At 46.0% G+C, this 14,464-nt stretch overlaps 1 protein-coding gene across 1 annotated transcript; it reads right to left on the bottom strand.

Annotated features, from left to right (window-relative positions):
- Positions 1–4,347: 4,347 nt before the first annotated feature.
- On the bottom strand, positions 4,348–8,953 carry LOC134479794 (large ribosomal subunit protein eL21-like). The gene is made up of 3 exons (XM_063264460.1): positions 8,852–8,953; positions 6,514–6,609; positions 4,348–4,581 (listed from the first exon to the last, which is right to left on the bottom strand). The coding sequence occupies exons 1-3, from the start codon at positions 8,951–8,953 to the stop codon at positions 4,348–4,350; spliced, it is 432 nt and encodes a 143-aa protein (XP_063120530.1).
- Positions 8,954–14,464: the final 5,511 nt, after the last annotated feature.

Genomic DNA, 14,464 nt, shown 5'->3' with positions numbered 1-14,464 from the left:
GTGTGAGGCGTAGACTCCATTGACCCTGGTTTATGACTTCTCTTCTAACATGCCACTACCTGTAAAACCAAGATGAATTGGCCATGAATTAGAATGTTGGGAACAAAGAGCTGGACAATGAAATAATGCCCAGGGAATGACTTCGTTCGCTGTGCAGTAGACCTTACACAAGAAGGGTCTGGAGCTACCCACTAGACTCAGAGCACTGACTCCCCACTGCCCCTTGATTCATGGTGCATCAACCTGGACCTCTACTGTGATCCTTGGGAGTCATTTCTTCAAAGTCCACCAGTCCAATGAAGTAAGCTCAATGAGGAGCTTCCCAAAGATCAGGAATCAGTAATGGGGTATGCTACAGAATCTCATTGCATCATTTCCTACTTTTAGCCATTAAGGGGGGAAGGGGACCATAGAACTGATGGGGAGATAGGAAACTGGGCAGTGATGGTATAGGGTGAAGGAAGGAGTCGTGTCTTCCCCCATTCATGAGTGTGTATGTGTTTGTGTACATGAGTTTGTTCATGCATGCCTGTTTGTGTGCGTACATGCACATGTGTGTGTGCATGTGTGTGTGGTGTGTATTTGTGTGTGTGTGTGTGTGTGTGTGTGTGTGTGTGTGTGTGTGCCCAAGCAGAAAGCAAAAGGAGGATGTTTAGAGTCTTGCTGTCTCACTTCTGACTCAATACCCAGTCTCTCACTAAACCTGGAACTTCCTGTTTTCAGCTAAGGTTGGCTGGCCAGCAAGTCCCTATGATTCTTCTGTCCCTGCAGCCTCCCTCACAGTGCTATGTGTGTAGGCATGCAAAAATCCACACCCAGCTTTTACATAGGTACTAAGGTTCAAAACTCGGGTCTTTGTGCTTGGGCAACAGGGTTCCTACCCACCTTCCCCAGCCTGTCTCCTTTTCTGAATGCTCCAGGTTCTTGTCACTGAAAAGTCCAGAGAGCTGGCATGCTCCACCATTCTCCTGGAGACAGATTTATCCCTAAGGCAAGCATTTGTTCCATAGGAAGACTTCTATGCTGAACACACCCCTTCGTTGAGTTTTTCCATCTTTCATCACATCTGTGCGGACTTCCTTCCGGCCAGGATGTGTTGCCTTTCCAGTGGTCACAGGTAACAAATTCGTCAGTCTAAGATGGACCCAGAAGGTGAGATAGCATTGACCACTGACTTAAAACACCTCATAGAAAACAAACTGTGGTCTCAAGAAGGCAGCAAGCGTGAGTGTCAAACCCATTTCTAAATGATAAGACTAAACATTTTCAATGTATCTGTCTCAGTTAGGGTTTCCACTGCTGTGAAGAGACACCATGACCAAAGCAACTCTTACAAAGGACAAGATTTAACTGGACCTGACTGACTTACACTTTCAGAGGTTCAGTCCCTTATCATCATTCCAGGAAGCACGGTAATGTGCAGGCAGATGTGGTACTGGAGGGGCCAAGAGTTCTACATCTTTATTGAAAGATCTCAAAACCTCCTACCACAGAGACACACTTCCTCCAACAAAGCCACACCCACTCCAACAAGGCCACACCTCCTCTATCAAGGCCACACCTCCAAATAATGCCACTCCCTAGACCAAACATATCCAAACCACCACAGTATCCATTTCTCATCCAGTTTCATTCTTTTTTTTTTTTTCACTTAATTCTCATTGAAATTTCCAATTATGAGGAAGAGGAGGTTTGCCTTTTATATCCCTTGACATGGTTATTCTAAAGGTTCTATGCATGGATTAACAGAAGGAGCTGAGGAAAGAGGGTTTGAAATGAAGAGGGAGTGATGCATTCTTGACTTTAAGTGTGGAGCAGTCAGCCCATAAACGGGACCACGGAAAGCAGATCAATAGGTAAAGTACCACACTGAAACTAATACTCCATGTGTATTCGTGGCTAAGGATAAATGACACGCTAATGATTAAAAGACAAAGAGCCATAATGAATAAGCAGGGTCTCCCTTGCCCCTTCTAGTATTCGAGAATACAGTAGAAAGAAGCCTTATAGGAAACAAAAAGGGAACACACACACACAACACATGCATGAGCACACGTGCACATACACATGCATGCATGTACATGTGCACACACACACATGCATACACATGAATGCATGAATGTGTGCTCTCACACACCCGTGCACACATAAGCACACACACTCAGCACTTCTAGATGGAAGGTTTAATTTGAAAGTACACTGCTGTTAGCTAAATGATCCTACAAGCACCAGCCACACATCTCCCCCCTCTCTCCCTTTGGTTAAATGTTTTGAAATGAGTTTCACACAGGGTTGGCTCAAATGGCAGCTCTTCATTTCACCTTGTTTCTGCAGATGCCATTTGTGCAAATGTTTTACGGTCCCGTTAATTACCTACACCGAGAGGTAAGTCTATTGTTTCTAGAGAAGTGCTTATAAATGTAAATATTCTGAGGCAGGAGATTGCTCCAGCAAAGCAAAGCAGGAGTGTTTCCTATAGAAACGGATGTGGGCATTTAAAGAGAGGCGTGGCCGTTAGTAAAATATCACTAGGATATTTCTAGGCACAGTTCTAAGCATAGAATAACCGAGGCAGACTGCCCTGTCTTTGGTGCAGCAGGGAGTTTGGGAGACTCATGCTCTGACATTTACAGGTCTCCTGTGTCTCTGACCCTCAGTGTCCCCATCTCTGAAGAGATATAACAATGGCTATCTCTAAGAGAATGGGACTAGATTCCTCATGATGATAAACATGTAGTCGATTCCTGTGGATGATGGCGGGTTGGGAACTCTCTCCTAGTGATGGAAGATCAGGAGTCTTACTCCCAATAAGTATTCTCGGACTCTCTCAGTCATCAATGTACTACTTCCGGTGAGCTAATTACACTCTCTGTGATCTAGTGTCTGAGTTTATAAGAGTGCTCGATGATGGTATATATTTCTGAGTATTATGGAGACAGACAGATTAACCCATGACACTGGCTTAAGACAGAGTTTTCCCAAAATTGGGTGGATGATACACATTGGGACCGACAAGTATATGTTTGTCCTGGGGACAATCACATATGCACCTTTGTGACTTGATAGCATGGGACTAACACTGACTTCCCTGTTTGCTTTCAGTCATCCCAACCTGGCCAGGGTCCTTTCCATTTCTACGGGGGGGGGGGGGGGCGTTTCCTCAAAACAATTAAGGAAATAAAATGCCTTAATTATGTACAAAAAGGAAATTTTTGCCTCTTCTGTGTCAATAAAAAAAAGATTCTTTTCCCTGCTGGGGAAAATGCTCTCAGTACTCCTGGAGAGTCTGGGCTCAGCATGAGGGCCTTGGCTCTCTCTAAGGAGAGAGAGATGTGTGCACTTCGGTGACTCTGACACGTGCAAAGCAACTCAATATTTTGACACACACTGGGGTCCCTCAGGGTGCTCTCAGTTGGTGCCAGAGAAGACAGTCTCTCCAGCTGCGGCAACCACAGCACTCCTTGGTATGGCAACCCGGCTCCTAACGACCCAGCCTTGCTCTGAAAGTGATGTCTCCATTCCAATGGAGGAGCAAAGCCCGAACCTGACGATCCATCCAATCGAATCCAAATCGTGGCTCCATGGTTTCAAACAGCACGACACAGGAGGAGATGTCTACTCCCTATGAGATTTAGCCTCATTGCCATCCCAACAAGTTGCTTCCCTCAGCAGGAGTTGTGAAGAATTGAGAGAGGAGAGAGAGAGAGAGAGAGAGAGAGAGAGAGAGAGAGAGAGAGAGAGAGAGAGAGAGAGAGTAAATAAGGCATTTGCCAGTAGCTGGCACAGGGATATTGCGGCTATGATTTTTCAGACCTCAGCACTAATGTATCTGGAACATTCTACACGTGACTTGCGCAAGAGCAGACAAGAAATAGAGGTTCCTGCAAAGATCTTGCTTTGCATCTTGTCTCCAGCTTGGTGGAGTGCAGAGGCAACTGGTTCTTTTAGTCTCGCGTGGCTTCGTGTTTTCAGATCCCCAGTCCCACTACAGGGCACCAGCCCTCCTTAGCACAGCTCACAAGCCTCTTTGCTTGCAAACTGGCCCAGTTTTCTTAGCTTAGAAGGCTGCTGACGATGTCAAGACGTAGCCAACACAGATCACTATTCTGACCTTTCTCAGCACGCCCCCTAGAGGCGCAGGCCCATGGGACACAGGGCCATGCTTCTAAGGCCACAAAAAGCATCTCTTGAGAAATTTGCCCCTGACAAGAAGGCGGATGTCACGTATTCTGGAGGAAAAGGAATTGATAGGAACTTTTGGGTTCTACTTTCAATTTCTTTTCTTTCTCTCTTTCTTTTTTAAGGAAAACACTTTGCAGTCCAGGTCCTTTACTTCATTTTTGTCCATTAGGCCGTGAGTCCGTATGGGATGAGCTCCAACAGCTCGGGCTCTTTTCCGTTAGTCCTCACAAAGCACACTTCTCCGGGTGGCGCAGCCTGACGCTTCAGCGGAACCCAAGTGTCCTTCTCTTTGACTTCCTCTTTTTTCTGATCATTCTCCTTCAACCGCTTCAGCAAGCTGCCTCTGCTCTTCGAGTGCTTGATGTCCTCAATCCGCACATTGGTCCTCTTGGCCAGAATCTTGCCCTTAACCTGCTTGTTTACAATGATGCCCACGGCAAGCTTGGTGACTTGGCAGACTCTTCCGGGTTTGCCATGGTAACACTTATGGGGCATTCCTTTTGAACGGTGCCCATTCCCTTGACGTCTACAATGTCACCCTTCTTGTAGATTCCCATGTATGTGGCCAAAGGAACAACTCCATGTTTCCTAAAGGCCTAGAGAACATAGACTGAGTGCCCCTCCTCCTTCCCTTTGTGTTCGTCATTTTGGTGAGTGACTGCAAAATGACCACCTCAGCCCTACTTTCTTTCTTTCTTTTTTTCAGAGCTGAGAACCGAACCCAGGGTCTTGAGCTTGCTACCCAAGCGCTCTACCACTGAACTAAACCCCAACCCCCTACTTTCAATCTCTCACTAGAAAGTGCAAAGGCTTCGGCGGCTTTTGCATATCAGAAATTGAAACAAGGAGATGCTTCTGAAAGCATACAGTCTGGGTTGCCATGGATATTCCAACAGTCACCACTACATGACCTTCCACAGACTTCTTGAATGCCCTGAGCCTATTTCTTCATCTTTAAAACAGGATGATGGTCAGACCTCATTATTCCATTGTTAGGAATCGCAAATGAGCAGATGTATATATACTTGGTACAGAGCATGTAGTGCTATGATCTTAATAAACTGAGAGTTTTTCCCCCACCTCCAGCCCTGCCCCTACCCCTAGCGATGGGCAAAGAGACACCTTGTGGGTGATATTCTTCATATATCAGTCAGGAACAGAGCAGATGGCAGGCAACCCTTTGCTCATCCTAACTTGGTAGACAAAACTGTCTTACACCCAGGTCTCATAAAAATCAAATCCAGGCAGTGCAGGGCAAGAGGAAGAAGACAGACCAAGACCTAAGCACCATCCTGCCTCCCACAGACCTGCCCTCCAGCGTGTGGCACAAGCCGGCCATAGATACTCACTGTGCCACATGGATGGAGAATGTCGCCCAGAGGCCAGCCTGCAGCAGGAGCCATCACAATGTGTGTAGTGGTCAGATGGGAGAGGAGAAATGGAATAGCTTGAGCCCTGTGAAGAGAAATGGAACTGGAGACTCAAAGGTAGAGAGGAGTAGTCTGTTATGAGTGGCCAGCCCCACCACCTGGGACCACCGTGAGGCCCCAGCATGAGCCGCCACTGAGAACTATGTCTGAGTCTGTGGCAGGGGTGGTTGTCAATGTCTACGGCTCATATTATCACTAGAGAACATGGGGATGTCCCTGGTCAGTTGGGGTAGCCATTGGAAACCAGGTGGCTATAGAGGGGTAGTGCATAACTGGCCCCACTCCTCACTGGCTTCTGACATCTGGAGAGCTGGCACCACCCCTCAGTGCTGCTGCACTCTGGGGCCTTGTGTCTCACTCAGCCAGCATAATAGTACTGACCCTGGTGGAGCGGGAGTGGGTAAGCCAGACCCGAGGACAGAGTAAAAGAAAGCTGGCCCTGTCACTCATCTACCATGAGGTAGCATGGGTACGGGAGGCGGGGGATGACACCCTTCCCTACCCTCCTCATCCCTCACCACCTGTGGCAAGCGGGAGAACTGGCCCTGAGGTCATAAGAGTGGGTGAGTTGGCCCTGTCCCTCACCAGCTATATGACTTAGGAAAGCAAGCCCTGCATCTTACCTGGGCAGCAGATGGCCCTGGAGGGAGGGGTTATGCAAGTGAATTGGCCGAGAGGGTGAGGTGGCATGGGCGATGCCCTGCCTCTCCCCCCTTGTCACCTGCAATAGCCAGAAGAGCTGACCCTGGAGTCATAAGAGCAGGAGAGCTAGCCCTGCCCATCACTGGCTGTAGCATTCAGAAGAGTGGCCCCTGCACCTGTGAAGCTGGCCCAGATGGTAAAGGCTCGGGTGAGCCAACCCTGAGGGTGTGGAAGCGGGAGAGCTAGCCCAGCCCCTCACAGGATGCAGCACGTAGAAGAGTGGGCCCTGAACCTTGACTAGGGACACAGTGGAGCTGGCCCTGGACATGTAGTTACAGGTAAGACTTCCATTGCTCTGCCCCCAAAGGCATAAAAGCACAAATGCAGGAAAACTGACCCTGCCTCATGCCCATGGTGACCTTGGGTGGCCTCACTGGAGCAGTGCTGAGAGCTCCACTCTCACGGCGCAGACAAGGGAGAGCCAGTGGGCTGACCAGCTCAGATGCCACCCAGGCCCAGATCCAGGGCTCTGAACTGGCCCACCCCAAAACCTGCAAATGGTTGGGACACGTGAAAGGGTCAGTCCTGCTATTCCAAAACTGCAGGATCTCCATGACACAGGGCAACAACAGGATAACCAGGAAGAGTCCCTATGTGGATCCGACATTGACACTGTCGCAGAAGCTAGAGATGTCAAACCAGACCGATGACTCATTGCAATGAACATTTGCAAGTGAAGATGTGTGGACAGAGGGATATACTGGGATATACACTGGGACATACTACAGGTGTTTTCTATGCTTTGGATTTTGTCACTGTGTGTGTGTGTGTGTGTGTGTGTCTGTGTCTGTGTGTGTGTGTGTGTCTGTGTGTGTGTGTGTGTGTGTGTGTGTCTGTGTCTGTGTCTGTGTGTTTTATTGGGGGTGGGGGTTTGCAAGGGTGAAGGGCAGATATGAGGAGATGGGGAAATGAGGAGCACTGGGGTACATGATGTGAAACTCACAAAGAATCAATAAAAAGTTTAAAAAGACGTGAGATCTTGTTAACTATTGCGATTGCTACTAATGTTATTGCTGCACATTGCTACTCCTTCTGGGAAAGACGGTAAGTAATGGGCTACCCCTCATCCCCTGACCTTGTGAGGTTTACATAAGGATGTTGATAACTCTGATTACAGCAAGAATGGTCATTGCAATGAAGGAGACGGCTCAGCTCCCTACATCCTTAGCAAACTGGAGACTCCAGGTGGAATATTGCATGGCTGTGGTGCTCTGAGGACTGACGACCAACTTCTGTAGCATTCTACATGGAAAATGGACCTGAAAAAAGTCAGCCATACCCGCTCATTGCACCTTTACCATGCTTTAGAGCTGTTTACTCCACATAGTTTGCATCTAATTAGTGGTACGGTAATGTCTGACACAAGCTCAAACTGCCAGGGTTCTAATTCATGTTCTACCACTGACCAGAAGTCTGGTCCCAGTCAGGTTTTCTACCCCTTCCTCATCTCTCTACAAATTAGTAGATATTCATAAACTACGTAGAACATTCTCCACATAGTAAGCACTCAACATGTAGCAGTCCTAGCTAGTTGGTTTAAAAGTCTTGAATTCCATTGTTTGGTTCACTTCTTTCTGTATGTATGTTCACACACTCGTGCTGTGGTGTATGTGTGCACACACTCGTGCTGTAGTGAAAGTGTGAGGATCGATCCAAGAACAACTTGCCAGAGTCAGTTCTTTCTTTCCATTGTGTGAGTCTCAGGGACTGAACTCAGATAACAGGCACCTTTATCTGTTGAGCCATATCATTGGCCTCCTCTCAAACTTCTAAGTAGTCCTACAGATAAGGTAGTTATCTCTACTGATGAGAAAACTGGGGCTACAAGGAATAAACTAATAATTTTCAAAGCAAAGCAAGAGTTTAACTTGAGCCTCTGAGCTCCATATTTATAATTCTTTCCCCTCCTGCCAGTAGACTATCTGTAAAAAGAATATGTATGTGTGTATGTGTGTGTATGTATGTGTATATGTGTGTGTATGTGTATATGTGTGTATGTGTGTTATGTATATGTGTGTTAGTGTATATATATATGTGTGTATATATGTGTGTATGTGTGTGTATATGTGTCTGTGTATGTGTATGTGTCTGTGTGTGTGTGTGTGTTCTCTCTACCTCTACAAAATTAACACATAAACAGTACAGATTAAAATGTTTCCTGAAAACAGGGTATTGTGACACAGAACTTAGTAAAGTAGCAAAAGAAGCCAGAGGTTTAAATTAAAAAGATAAATAAATAACAAAGCAGCTAGCTTAGAATGAGAGCAATTAAGAGTATTTTTCTGCATAAGTAAGTCTCAAAGATTTGGTTAGAACACCATAGTTTACACCAACTTAAAACAAAATGGCCACTTTAGCAACAGCACAAGCTTATATGCAAAACTGTAACCACCAAGTACTGTTAACCGGCCAATTTCAAGAGTATGACCACTCCCTGTAAGGCAAAGAGGCACGACCCTTAGAGGGCTACATATTAATGCAGTACAGATAAGGAAAGACTGCAATTACTCAAACATACACATTTATCTAAAACTTACCTTTTTACCTATTTTTGAGACTCTGGTGAACACCCAATCCCCTGTCTTAACCATTTTGAAGTAGAGCTCAGCAGCACAGCACACATTCGTCTGCGTGGCCATCTCTACCATCCATTTCCAGAGCCCCACCCAGCACGCCAAACAGAAGTTCTGTACCCATGAGACGTTAGCTCCACCCTCCACCATGGATTACGTCAAATCAAATCAGCTCCTGAGCTGCAATTCTATTCTCTCACCTATGTGGTTACTGTTCTTGAAAGAATTCAGCTTTGTTTACTCCGAACACATGAAGACTATTTAAGGCTCTGCCATTGTTTTTACATCTCCAAATGCAATTCTGACTTCAGAACATCAAAAAACAGAGTGAAGTCATTTGTAAACTTAATTTTTTTTTTAAAGATTCATTTACTTTTTATGTGAGAACACTGTAGCTGTCTTCAGACGCACCAGAAGAGGGCATCAGATTCCACTACAGATGGTTGTGAGCCACCATGTGGTTGCTGGGAATTGAACTCAGGACCTCTGGAAGAGCAGTCAGTGTTCCTAACCACTGACCTATCTCTCCAGCCCCTCGTTTGTAAATCTAAACAAGAGATCACAAGGACAGAAGTTTCTAGAATCCATCTTATCCACTGAATAAGCTGTTCCTTTAGTTTAGTCATGGAAAGTCAGTCCTGTCTCCATTGAAACAGGGGATGGGAAGTTTTGTGCATACAAAACCCCTTGTTTGACTCCCTGTTTGGTTTGGTTTGGTTTGGTCTTGGTTTAGTTTTTTTGTTTGTGTTTTTTTTTGTTTGTTTGTTTGTTTTTGTTTTCAGGGAGAATGAGCTAGCCACCCCAACCCACTCCCATAATTATGCCTTTAGTCACTTTTGCCCCAAGAGGCCGAATAGTCTAGCTGCTGTCAGAGCCTCAAAGTCACTTCCTAACATCAGCCCAACAGATAACAAACCACAAAGAATCTATTCTTTGCAGATAACAATGAGTTTCTCAGCTCAGTGATGGGTAAGGACTGATATTTAGAATAAAAGCCCTTATTACTGCTAGTCAAAGAAAAGATACATTTCTAAAAGCAAAATTTATCAGGAGTTTTCTACAGGACAAACAGCATGACCTGGGGCTTTGTGTCTTTAAGGACAATGGTTGTTGTGACGGGACTCTCTGATTGCTCCCTTACCCGTGGTCCTTACTACAGACTCCAGCCCACTGTGGAGGTGCTGATGAAAACAGTCAATCACCCCGAATTTATTTGGCACCATCAGTACCCGTGGGTGTCATTTCCCATTGTTTCAGAGCTATGGTGGCCCTGCTGCTTTGCCTGCTAATGACATTAAGAGGAGTATGTGTCTCTAATATTAGCAGTGGCCATTTTTAGCAAACACAGTTGGCCCAGAGAGCTCCAGACTCACTCACCAACACACAAAGAGGCCTTTACAGAACAAATTGCTCTTCCTACCTCTACTGGCAATGGAGTAGAAATGTCTTCTGGGGGAAAGGGGTGAGCATACACACACATGCACAATCAAGCACACTTCATCTGCTGTCTGTTGATTTCCCATGGACGCCTGATTTTTTACCTTTCCTTAGGCAAGGGTTCAGAGCTGCCCGCCTCACTTGCCCTGGTGAAATCAACCACCACAAGCTCTGACCACACTAACTTTTGTCCATCCATTAGCCTCAAAGCTCTGGTGAAAATAAAAACCCCAGCGTTGTCCTGGCCCAGAAATGCTCACTTAGTGAAGTGTTCGCTTTAATGACACCATAATGCCATGCCCCTCACTGGGATGTTTTATTGTGAGGCTTAATCAAAGGCTCAGAGAAATAAAGATCTCTATCTTAGAATGCAGGTGTTCCTGGGGACAGGGAAGCAGTGTACAGGAGTGGGGAGGCCATGCATGAAGCTTGAGCCTCCCAGGTCCTAGGGTTGTTTGTGAATCTAGAGGTTTTTCTGTCTCTGTGTAACTGGTAAAAATTATGTGTGTTATGTATGAGCCATGGGAGGGGAATTTGATAAGGAGCTTTTGGTGACGGGTCTGAGGTCAAGCATGTATGTGGTATATGTATGATTGTGTGTGTATGGGAGCACAGAGGGATTCTGTGTGAATGCGGTGTATATATGTTGCACATGCACCCTACCTCAGTCTGCACATGTGATATGTGTGATATATGTGTAATATGTGATACATATTCCAGCAGATTTCTGTGTGCTGTATGTGTGCATATAGGGGGACATAACAGGATGTGTATATGATGTGTACATTCATGCACTCTCTTTCATTTGTTGCTTTGTTTTGAGGCAGTCTCATGAAGCTGAGGCTGGCCTTAAATTCCTCATCCTTTGCCTTCCCATGCCAAGTACAGAGATTAGTAAGTGTGCCACCATGGCAAGCCTATTTCTGTTTTCTCTTATGTGTTGTATGGGTACATGTGACATATATCCGTGCACATGCTCTACATGTTCACTGTTAGTGTGTGCCATGTATGCACACATATGTAGTATGTCTCCATGTAGCATGTGTGTGCTTCTGGTGTGTATGTGTATGCATGGACATGCGTACATATGCCTACATAGGGGCAGCTCACATATTTACAATACCGTAGGTTTTTCTATGGAATTCAGAGATGAAGCATGCTAGGGCATGTACATGCATGTTAGAGCACATGCACATGCTACGTGTTATAAAGAACCAGTGCCCTGCAGATACCGAGGAATGACTGAACACATGCCCAGTAGAATTCTTTACACATCCTGGATTCGAATGCATGCATTGTATGGAAGTGTCATTTGATGGGTGCATATACCCATTTGGGTCCTGTGGTCATATACATTGGGGAGGCAATAACTACAGCTACTTAAGAGGAGAATTACCCAAAGCACAGAGGTTGTGAAAATCTTGAAGATCATTCTCATTGGTATTGTTTTTTGAAAAGGAAAAAGAAAGGAAGAAAGGTCTGGAGAATCTGAAATTCTGGATTTTTCCCTTGATGTGAATGGTGTGACCTTCAGACTGGAGTAGTCAAGTGTCTTCCCTTAAAGGTTCTGGATATAATGAGGAGCTAGGCTAAACTGCACAGAGCTGAACTGATCAGTCTGTTTACACGAAGGCTCTGTTGAAGAACTTGCCAGAGTTGAGTTACCAACTAAATGGCCAACTTCCCACCCCCTACAGCTCCAAAGGGCAGAGCAGCCTGCTGAGTTTCTGACACAGGGGGCGGGCTGCTGGCGAATAGAGAAGGCTGGACTTACATGCACAATGACTTTCTCCTCAGCCAGGGTAGAAAGCAAGGAAAACAGCCGGGGCTTTCTTCCTAACTTTTTCATTCTCCAAAAAAGGAAGAAGCTCCCCTCTCATTGATCAAGGTAGAAAAAGAGAGGGGAAGATGGAGAGACAGAAATGAGGGAAGAAAAAGGAGAGGGGAGGGAGGTTATGTCTTCTAAAGTTCCAAAGATTGTGCTCTGTCAGCACACCAGACTTCAGTATCCAGCCTGTGGTCAACCAGAAATGTATGCAAAGTGCTCATGGTCAGTGGTTAGGCAGGAGTCAGAAGTTAGGTGAGAGTCAGGGGTCAGTCAGGAGTTAGGGGTCAGGCAGGAGTCAGGGGTCAGGCAGGAGTCAGGTGTTAGGCAGGAATCAAGAATTAGGCAGGAGTCAGAAGTTAGGTGAAAGTCAGGGGTCATTCAGGAGTCAAGGGTCAGGCAGGAATTAGGGATTAGGTAGGAATTAGTGTTTACTCAGAAGCCAGTGGTTACCCAAGAGGCCCCTTTGAGGCCATGTCTCCAGAACCAGTCACCACACTTTAAACTTCTCCCTGAAACCGTTGTGGAGCAATTTAACTCCAAATTGGCAACACTGGGTCATTATATACTCCTGGGCTGCCAGGGGTGGTGCACGCCTTTAATCCTAGCACTCCAGAGGCGGAGGTAGGTGGATCTCTGTGAGTTTGAGGCCAGCCTGGTCTAAACAGTGAGTCCAGCCATGGCTACACAAAGAAACCTTGAAAAAAAACAAAAAACAAAAAAAGAAAACCTCCTGTGATGTAACGGAGGCCACAAATTTCACTCCTAATTCTAGTCTCACCTTTAATTGTATCCATCAATATCAAAAGAAGCCCATTTCCTTTTCCTTAAATGTGTTCGTAGCATTAAACTGGCCTTCCCCAGCCCTGACTATTTCTGCTGCAATAGAGAACCCCTGTAATCTTTACTTCTGGCTGAAAGGTAGGAGAAGTCCACGTTTACTGCCCTGGCCGTTTACATCACGATCTTCCTTCAAAACTCCTATTCTGTCGTGCCATCAGGAACCCTACAGATGTCCAGGGCAGTCAGTCACTGAACCAGCCTCTCTCCATGGTGAGAGTTCTAAACTTCAGTAGAATGGCAGGGAGCCTGCTTGACACTAGTCCAGACCTATATTCTACCTACCAAAGTCCAAAGGCTACGATTCCAACAGGTGATGCAGAACTTTTAACTTTTCAACACCGTAAAAAGGTTAGGGGATCACCGTAATGTACGTAACGTACGTGGTCTGGCATTGACTGCTGCCACCATGTGTCACGTGACTGAATTAACTCGTTTCAATAGGCTTGCCTCTCTGAACCCACTCCCTTCACCCACGTGACCGTCACGGTCCTTGAGAAGACACAGTGAGAACTTGGACCTGTATGTCTGCCCTCCTGGAAACTTCTCAAGGTCAGAGACTTCTTTTGTGTGTGCCTTTATAAAGTCTGGCTCCACATGTTCTGTCACATTTAATCCTCACAACAAACAATAATTATCTCCATTTTAAGTCTGAGAGAAACGAGGACTGGAATGATTGAGAAACTTGTCCCGTTTGCACAAGGCAAACAGCAGAGCTAGTCTTCCCACTCATGTGACTCAAATCCAAGGCCAGGTCACCTCATTATGCAGGGAGCAAGGAACCTGAGCTATCCCTGTATTAGCTTCGGCCTAATGCCTCACGGTATATACGTGAAATAAAGGGGGAAATTTATGAGGTAACTGTGTGATAAATAAGGGGTTCTGGCTTCCTGTAAATTCATATCTGTGTTCCACCTGGAGACCATCCTACCCTCAGAGAATGACTGCGGTGGTCTAACTTTTTCATAAAAATAATCACTAAATGTACTGGCTTCCTGCTTCGTAGAAGGCACATGCTCGGTTGAAGAAGGAAGATTGTGTTTGTATCCCGGAGAGGTTCTCACACGGTTCCCGGGGGAAGATGTTCACCGCAGCATTGTTCGTAGTGGCAGGAAATTAAAGAATCATTACAGCAGGAGAGGTGGAATGAGATAGATGTTAACCCCAGGGATAAGGCAATCAGAAGGATGGATGGTAAGCAGACAGAGAAGCATGGGCACTTATCAGAGGCGAGGTGCTGAGTGCAAAAGCAAGAAAGAAAACGATACTCGGCATGGTGGAGCTATGTCATACCCTCAGCAGAGACCAAAAACACGAACACGGCAGCGTGGGTCGTGTGGTGACTAAATGACATGAGTTTGACAAGGCAGGGTGGTTCATATCTGTAATCTACAACTCTAGAAGCGGATGCAGGAGAATTAGTATAAGTTTAAGGGTAGCCTGGGCTATAACAGTGAGCTCTAGGTCAGCCTGGG

Source organism: Rattus norvegicus, chromosome 7 (genome assembly GCF_036323735.1).
Source record: "Rattus norvegicus strain BN/NHsdMcwi chromosome 7, GRCr8, whole genome shotgun sequence".
NCBI classification, from domain to species: Eukaryota; Metazoa; Chordata; class Mammalia; order Rodentia; family Muridae; genus Rattus; species Rattus norvegicus.
The sequence above is the reverse complement of the archived record's forward strand: the minus strand, read 5'-3'. Positions and strand labels throughout refer to the sequence as shown.